This window comes from Heterocephalus glaber, unplaced genomic scaffold, assembly GCF_053883595.1.
Source record: "Heterocephalus glaber isolate CG9 unplaced genomic scaffold, H.glaber_assembly_v1.0 deba00000936, whole genome shotgun sequence".
Classification (NCBI taxonomy): domain Eukaryota; kingdom Metazoa; phylum Chordata; class Mammalia; order Rodentia; family Bathyergidae; genus Heterocephalus; species Heterocephalus glaber.
In genome coordinates this window covers 2,205,135-2,214,877 of record NW_028258172.1, presented here as the reverse complement: position 1 = coordinate 2,214,877, position 9,743 = coordinate 2,205,135, and the positions used below count along the sequence as shown (strand labels likewise).

Sequence of the window (9,743 nt, the reverse complement as noted above, 5' to 3'; positions counted from 1 at the left end):
ATTATTTTTTCCCCTTCCTATCCAATTTCCTCCCTTTACCCTCCCTCTGTCTCTAGATTCCCTTCCCATATGCAAAGGATTTATTTCAGTGTTTCCTATTGTCTATCTTTTATTTTGTTCGTTAAATTATTTATACCTTGGGTTTTTCATTGAAGAGAAATTATGTGATATTTAAGCTTGTCTGATTTAGTTTACAAAATATTATTTAAAATGCATCCATTTTCCACAAATGACTCAATTTATCATTCTTTATGACAGAGTAGTACTCTGCTATGTATAAATACCACAGTTTCTTGATCCACTCTTATGTGGGTGGGTATATATGCTCCTTCTAAGATTTAGCTATTATGAGTTGTGCTGCTGTAAACATGGCTATATATGTATCACTGTAGTATGATATCTTCACTTTTTTTGGAAAGAGAAATAGAAGGGAAATAGCTGGTTCAAATGGAATTTAAAGATTTAATTTTTTGAGGAACCTCTACACTGGTTTCCTTAGTGATTGTACCACTTTACATTCCCACCAAAAAAGTAGAAGTGTGCCTTTTCCTCTGAGATCTTGCCAGCATTTTTTTGCTTGATTTTTTGAGTGTTTTCACCTGAGTTTGCAGGTGCAAAGATCGTATCTGGGATGACTTCCCTTTCACCTACCCAAGGCCAAGCTCAAATAATTATCTTCAACAACTTCAACATTAATTATTTTTAAAACTCATACCTTTAAACTACAACCTAGTTTTGATTTCATGCTGAAGCTAATGTTAGGCTTTGGTAATTTGGGGAGGAATTATAATGACCTTATTGTCAAGGAGTTCACATCTAGATGGCAAGTACATACAGAAGCTTAACAGGTAGAGAGTTATAAGTAATATGATATTGTTAGTCATGGAATGCAGAGTAGAATAAAGAGTGGCATTAAATCAGTTCTGAGTCAAGAGAAGACTTGTTGGAAAGTACTCTTCCTAAGCCAGATGGAGAAGGTGGGAAAGAAATTATATGCAAAGATATGGAAGGGAAAGAGAACTTTCAGGGAGTTTGTTTTGCCAGGACCATAACATGTGAGGGATGGAAAGCACTAAGGATAAGTTACAGAATTTTTCATGTTAAGGTAGATATGACTTGGATGTGAGGAAAATGGGGAATTACAGCAGAGACATTGGCAGGGAAGATACAATGGTCAGCTTTTCATATTACAAAGACAATGCTATAAACAAAGGCAATGTAATCATCTGTATTATATGTAGGAGTTCATGTAAACATCAGTGATATCTGAACTATGCTGACTTGGAAGAAAAAGCATTGTCTGTACATGGTGGTTATTTGTGAGGATTTGAGCAAAAGAAGAAACTGAGATGGTTCCCAGATTTTTGCATGACTGACTGGGTGGATGAAGATGCCATTTGTAAACACAGAGGAGCAGCAAATTTGGAGATAAATTAAATTTGGACACATTGATTTTTAAGAATCTAGGAAATATTCACATAGAGATGTCAAGTTGACATTGGATTTCAAGTGTCTGAAGTTTAAGAGAGAGATATGGGTTGAGGATTTGATACTTGGTACTATCTGTTAATGTTCTTACAAGGATTAAGCAATATGCATGTGGATAAGATGTATATACTTGTCATTTAGTGCTTTGGTGAGCATATGAAATGTTTACATACAAAGGTAAACTTATAACGCTTTTTTCACAGGTGTATCTGAAATAAATCATAATTACTAATAATATTTGTCAGGACTTTTGTTAAGTGCTCTGATTTGTTTCCTAGTGTTTATCATAAGTATTTGATATAGAAGCAATTATTCCTATATATTATATAAGCAAACTGAGTAAAATAGTATAAATTGTCTAAGGCCATACAGTAACAGCTAGAGAGCTCTAAAGCCAGTGTTCATTTTTACTTCTCACTTTCTGGATTAGGTTGCTCCAGCATTAACCACAGGTTGCACTGCACACAGGCAGCTGCTGGGAAGGCTTCAACTCCACCCTTGATCTCTGGCTAGGAGCCCAGCAGGTTATGACAAACAAGCTCCTTGGGAATTGTGGGTAGATACTGGACTTGTAAAACAAAGGATTCCTAAATACACCTTTGCTGAGTCTATTCTTCTCATTTACTTAAGGCTCAGGCAACCATCAAGCGCTAAGACCCTGAGGAATCCAGGCAGCATGGCACCACCGGTCACTGTCAGATTCCAGTTGCTCTTCTTGAGAGCAATAGGTTTTCTCATAGGCTTAATAGGCCAAGCTGCTCGTGCTTTTGGCAGCCACAAATTTGACTCAAAGACCACGGGGCCAGTGACTGAACCATTGCTCCTGCTCTCCGGGGTACAATTGGCCAAAATGATTCGACAGAGGAAGGTGAGCATATGAGAAAAGCTGATTTTGAAAAGGGTGGAGGGTAACTCCCAGGAAGTTAGTGGTGGTGGAGATGGTAACATGATTGAATTGACTTTCCTTTTTTAAAATTAATTTTATTGGTACATTTTAGGTATACAATATAATGATATTCATCATTGGAGATTTGTACTTTTACATAATATATCTTGATTTTTACTTTTTTCCCATTCCCCTTCCCTCCCTTCAACCACTCCACCCCTCCCTATTTACAAAGATGTTTCCACTTTTTCATTTTCTCATATTAATTCCATTCCCTTCTTGACTTTCTTTTCCACCTTCTCCTAGAGTGACAAAACAGAGACATTTATTTGGGATGAAAGAAGACTTCTGGGAAATTTAATATGCTTCCTCATATAGAGGGCATTTGAAATAGATATCAGTTCGATTATTTTGGCACCCCCTCATAGTTCTTCTGTCCATTTGTCCAATTTGTGCATAAAAATTGTGCAAATGTTAGTCAGGAGCAGGTTTTCAAACTGATTCTTGGCTATTAAAGGTCTGTCCCCCTTTCTTTATATTTTACTCTCCCTTCCCCTCTACTTCCTCAGATCTACCTGCAGCTTTCTGGCTGGAGATTTTCTTTTTCATTTAAAAGAATGATACTAAAGAATAACAATTAGTATAGAATTGGTCTAGAATAACATTTGCTTTGGTTACAATTTGTTTAGTGTATAGTATATGTCAAATATAGAAAAATAAATGTTGCGATGGGTAATCTGTGTCACTGAGGCATTTATATTGTTAATACAGTATCTACATGAAGAAACTGAGGTAAAATGACTTAAATGAATACACAAAAATTTATGGAGATTCTGAATTCAAAGGTTTAAGTAGCTCAAACAGTTGGTCTCTAGAGCTCTACTGGGTTAACTATTATCTATTTCCGCCATATGAATGGTGGATTTCCTAGAGATCTTGGGCTATAGTCTAGTATTCATTGTTTATTCACCTCTTGTCTCTATTGCTTCATCTGTTTTTCCTCATTGATTTGTTCACAGAATTTAGTATAATGTATGACAAAGAGTAGATATACAATAAATACTTTCTTAATATCTCAGTATGCATCTTTGATTGCATGAAGGAATAAAGATTTTCATACTCCTAATTACCTTTTAATGTTATAACATGCCTTATTCCTATACTTTCTCTCTACTACTTTCCATTCATGCATGGTTTTGCTAATAGTAGATAGATAATAGTTTCTGAATTTTGGTCTGTCTTTTTATAGCTATGTGACCTTGTGTAAGTTTTGCCATAGCTATTACAAATAACACGTTAAGCCTCTGGCACATAGTAAGTTGGGTGGTGTAGTGACTAGAAGGAATGAACTCTGGAGCCAAACTACTTGGGTTGTGTGTGATCTTTAAAACATTGCTTATTCTTGTATGCCTCTGATATCCCATTAAAATACACTTGATTCTAGGTTCTTGAATCTCTTTTATGGAGTTATTATGAGGACTAAATGAGTGCATATATGTAAAGCACTTAAAACACTACCTGTCATAGTAGTCTTTATATTACTATCATCAGGTTTTGGGTAATTATAGCAATTATTAATATGTTCATGCCTGCCCATGATAAGAGTTTATCTAAATATACTTTATATAAAAGTATTCTGAAGGGGAGAAGAGGGAATACAATGTTTTATTTATACTAGTCCCTCCAAGGTTGTGCCTCTCGTCTTTTATAATTTCTTCATTTCTCTAGAGAAATGGTTCTCAAGTGGCAGTTTTGGCCTTCAGGATACATATAACAATGTCCAAGGACAATTTTTATTGTCACTATTGGGAAAGGACCAGGGATGCTGCAAAACATGCTCCAATGCACAGGGCAGCCCTTTCTATAACAATGAATTATCTGGCTCAAGTTGTTAGTAGTGCCAAGGTTGAGAAATTCTGCTCTATAGCACTATTTAAGAAAGCTGATTTTTTTCCAATATCATTGATAAGACCTGAGAGAAAGCCATTGTGAAATAAAATGATGATTTGATCTATTCCTTATGTAATACTGAGTGATACCTGCTGAATCTTTGGTCAATTCTAGAATTACAGATGGACTGATACCAGCTCTTATTTAAAGAGGGCCTACTATGTAGGAAGAATTTTGAGTATTTTATCTGCAATTCTCATAATAAATAGCAAGAAATTAAGATTAAGAAGGAAAAGAATTAACAGTATTACTTATTTAAACTGTGTTAACTCCGATAAACTATACTGACTCAAAAGTTGCCCATATACATTTGGATGTTATCATTTGTTTTCAGAATACATCAAGTGGTAATTCTTGTACACTAGATACAGGAAAAGTCTAAACTATTTGTATCTTCAGCTTGATTTAAGACCTTCTTCAGAAAAATTAAGTATTTTCATTTTCTCCTGACTTTGCTATCAAAATGGAACTTGTGATCTTAATTTTTTTAATATTTCTGCAAAATGACAAATCCATTTAGTCTGTTTTCCTTATCCTTCTAAAGATCAAAGATTCACATTTATCTTTCTCTTAAGTGTCAGAAATTGAGAAAGTGACTAATTCTTGGGGCCCCAAATTGCTTGACTGTAAAATGGAATAAAATAGTACCTATTTTCTAAAATACTTAGCACATATTCACCAAAAGTTAACTAACGTTATAGATGATCATCTATCTCTCAGTATAAAAAAGGAAAATACCATCTCTTTGGGAAATTTGGTTGTGCACCTTACTCCCTGCTACTTACCTTTGATTTACTCAAACCCATTCTTATTATCTGCATTTACACAGATGCTTATAATACACACTTATACGTATGCATATGCACTTGTAATAAAACAATCAATTCCATGATCTACAAATATCATGGAAAACTGTGTAAATTGGATAAAAACTTTGATATATTTCTTCATTTTAAAATTTGTATTTGTATTCTTCACAAATTAGAACTTTAAACTGTATCAATTTAGGTCATTTGCTTTTGCTTTTCCCCAAGAAGCTTACACACTCTATCTCATAAGTAAGTGTACTTAGGACATAATCTATATTATAGGATTGTTGTGGGAATTAAATGATTGTTGTGTTTAAAACTCTTAAAAATAATGCTTTCATAGTATATTTAGAGTTATTATAGGAAAGCAAAGTTGAAAGTTGTATAATAACTTGTCTAATGCCATAAAGTTGGGAAGTCATAGAACTAGATAAATCTGATTTATTTTTTTGTTAAACTTAATGGAAGAGTAATGTTTCCTGATATTTAACTCTCTGAACAATCACATCCTTGTAACTCAGTGTCTACTGTCTTTATACTTGGTTTTGTGTCTCCTTATGATTGCTCATTATTCAGGATTCAGGATAACACTATTTCTTCTGAAACTTTAAAGTCTCAGTTGGCATCTAAGACTGACACAAAAAAGTACCAGCTTGCATTCACCACCATTAACAGCATGATCATTGTCTTTGTACACTTGGAAGACTGATTTTGTTTGTGATTCCAAAGTTTGATGATGTTTTGAAGACAAAAGTTCCAATTGCAAATCATCTAATGGCATCCATATGAGGATATCCTCTATGTTTTTGTCAAAACAAATGCTTATAAAGGGAAATCGGAGCCCTTATTAAATATGGTACAAGACGTCTACACATTCAATATTATCAACAATTAAAATGATAAGGTGTTTCTTCATGTGATAGATACAGAATGAGTTGTAAGATGTATTTTGAGTGAAAAAAAAAGAGCCAAATAGTTTATACTGTGCTATTATTTGTATGAAAATGTAATATCTTTTGTCTCTATTTAATGTGTTATCTTTTTACAGTATATGTTGCTGAAAAGAAGCACAAAATGCAGATAATGTTGATGCTGGAGGGTGTTAGGATTTAGGGGTAGAAAGGGACTTGTATGATTATTAAAATTTTATTTATAATTGACAGTTAATAATTGTACATGTTTATGGGACATGGTGTGAGATGGTAGAGGAAGATGGCAGAAGTTAATCAATATGTAAAAAGTTATAGTTTGATAGGAAGAATAAGTCTCGGTGTCCTAATACATAGTAGGGTGAATATAGTTAGTAATAATGTATCAATTTTTTTTAGACTTTTAAGAACATGTTTCCTCTTGTTATTTATAATAAACATAATATTTAATGAAGATATTAGAATTATTGTCTAATTTTAAATAATACAAATATCAATATTTTCTCCTTTCTTCTGATCAAATAGTCATCAATAGTCATTGATGAGTACCCAGTCATGATTTATTAATGAGTCATACGGTCATTAATAAGTATGAAATAAATCTACAGGAACTGTTATATAAAATTTCTGAATTGTGCTAGCTGGTAAAAAATATAAGGAATATAACAATGAATATAATGATTCTTTTTATGTGAAGGAAGAGGAGAGACCAAAGAGAGAAAGAGAGGTACACAGAGTTGAAGAGGAGAGAGAGAGAGAGAGAGAGAGAGAGAGAAACAGAGACAGAGACAGAGACAGAGTGAGAAAGAGAAATCATTTATACTTACTTGACTTTTCTAAACATTTATGTATTCTTTTATTTCTCTATGACAGCAGGATTCATTTGAAAAAAAGCAAACATATATCCAGGTTCAGTTGTGTGATTTTGCTTAAGCTACATGACCTAAATGAGCTTCAACAGCCTTTATTTATAACACAGGGATATCACTTATGTTGCTAGGAGTATTTAATTACATAACACATATAAAATTTTTGGCAATTAGGTTTTAAACAAATGGCAATTTTGTGTGTTACTCCTTCTAATACCTTTTTTTACCCCCTTACTTGCTACAAGCTTAGGTAATAGGTGGAGCTTTTGAAGAATTATAGAGTGGTGTACATTGGTAGGGTGCCTATATTCTAAAACTCAGCTGGACACCCCAGGCTCTTTATATCACAGCTATGTGTGCAGCAGACTACAGTATAGTTTTATGGTAGTTGAAATTATTACTTATGCATGCATTTAAACATATTTACTAATAACTTATTAGGTGCACAATTCTAAAGGACTAGTCATTAGCCCCCAAAAAAGTGGTGTACGTAATGTTTTGTTTTAATACTTTCAATCTATCCTATATCTATGGTTATATCTTCTTTTTATTCTTAATGTTTACCTACTATACTCATTGATTACATGGAAGATTCTTTTGAACTAGTAGAACCTTTTGAAATCACCTATTTGTATTGAGTTCCTAGTATTACTGGATTATGATACATTACCCAGTTGACCTAACCTGTTTATAAAACCATTGAAATGTAAATTTTTCTTTGTGAATTTTTCAGTGATTTATGAATACAGATTATGTTTGCCTTTGATGAAGTAAAGACTCTGTATGTATTTTAGCATGTTAGCTGTATATTAAATTCCTGGATATACATTTATTTTCAACTATTTGGTCTATTGATTTTGAAGAGACCTATATTGTCTATTCCTGTTCTTGTATTTCTGATCAAGTGCTTTTTATATTCCTATTTGAGTTTATGTTTTATACATTTGCTTTCTTTTTACTTCAAAATGGTATATTACTTATATAATACCTTATGAGCTATATAATTTCATATATAATTTTCAAATTAACTTTATCTGATATCAATAGTAACACCCCTGTTTTCCTGTTGTTCACATTACCAAGCATATATTTGCCAACTTTCATTATTTTAAAGCTTTCATTGTTTCTTTGTTTAAAATGAATTTCTCATAAGCCATATAGAGTTGAGCTTTGTTTTCTTTAAACCAAATTTAATTATTTAATCTCCCTGTCATCTAACAAGGAAATTTATGCCTTAACACACACTATGAAGTAATTGGTTTACATCCTTCCATATGATATAATGTTCGTACTTATTATGCTTTATCTTGCTTCTTACATCTTTCTTATCTAATTTCTTTTCATTTACTTGCTATCTTCTGAATTTGAGAGTTCTACTTTGCTTTGTAATTTCCTAATGCCTATTATTTCATGTCGAAAAAAGTATCATTAAATTATTTAATTGTATTTTACAATTAAGCAATAATTTGCCCCCAGAATGTTTTACTCACTTTTTTGCCTATTCACACCTTTAAATTACAACCCTTGGTGTAAGGTTGTCAAATTTAACAAATAAAAGTACAATATATTCAATTAAATTCAAATCTCAGATAAGAATATATAGTTTCTAGTATAATTAGCCCAATGAAATACTTGGAATATACTTATAATAATTGTTACACATCTGAAATTCAAATTTAGCTTAGTCTTCTATATTTTATCTGGGAACCTTACTGTAATATGTCATTATGTCTCTACTCACCAACTGTTGAATCTTTCAGAGATGATGTATAATTCTAATTTTTAGGCTATTACAATATAGTACTCATTTCCATACTGGCTATTTACTAGAACTAAATAAATTGCTAGTTCAATAGATATCCATAATATCTCTGACTTCCAACTTGTGTTTACTTAGAGGTGAGTTTGTTTATTATTCTTATTCATTATTTGGAATAGGAATGATTACAGGATATTGCTAAATTCTTACATTTAAGCAGACATTTTTATTCTCTCACCCTCATATGATGTCTCACGGGAGACTGGACTGGATAATTCACTAAAGGTTTTGACTAAAAAATTATTCATCTACATAGGAGGCTTTCAGTAAATACTTGTTGAATGGATGAATTGACCAATAAATAAATGCTAGCTGAGTAAATTATTGTATTTTGCAGGTGAAATGTATAGATGTTGTCCAAGCTTATATCAACAGAATCAAGGATGTAAACTTAATGATCAATGGAATTGTCAAGTACAGGTGAGCATTTCCACACTTAAGGAGTCATTTCTGAGGGTTTTTCAAATTTTGCTTCTGTGGTTAGAATACCTTAGCATGCTTCCTGGACTTGTCTTCCTCAGCCCTCTTCCTTTGATTTCTTATGAGCCCTGCTCTGATTTCTTATTCAGTACTTCCAGCCCTTGTTAAACAGTTATGCATATATATATATATATATATATATATATTCCACACAGTCCTTCATTGACTGTAAAATCCTTAATGGCAATAAGTAAATTTCGTTGATTTTTGTATATCTAACATCCAAAACAAGGACTGAAACATAGTATGTATCATTAAATGCTTATTGAATTAATATTTGGTAATGACTCGAGCAGGAGAAATATACCTCAGCTCCTCACAGGAACACAAACTTTAAAATGTATATTTACTTATAGTGTGAGAGATCTTATTTTCTTTTTCACATTTTATTTATTATTAATATATTTGTGATATACAATAATTATATTCATCTTGGGGAACTGGTATATATACATATCAAAACATGATCATTTTTACTCCCCTGGCACCCTTCCCTGATATCTCTTGTACCTT

The 9,743-nt window shown here is 32.4% G+C and overlaps 1 protein-coding gene across 1 annotated transcript in view; it reads left to right on the top strand.

The window, feature by feature from the left end:
• The first annotated feature begins 2,034 nt into the window (after positions 1 to 2,034).
• Positions 2,035 to 9,743, top strand: part of Faah2 (fatty acid amide hydrolase 2) — a 261,184-nt gene continuing 253,475 nt past the window's right edge. The window contains exons 1-2 of the mRNA XM_004873576.3: positions 2,035 to 2,356; positions 9,088 to 9,170. Coding sequence (XP_004873633.1) covers positions 2,165 to 2,356; positions 9,088 to 9,170 — 275 coding nt within the window. The 5' untranslated portion in view covers positions 2,035 to 2,164. The remainder of the gene's footprint in view (positions 2,357 to 9,087; positions 9,171 to 9,743) is intronic.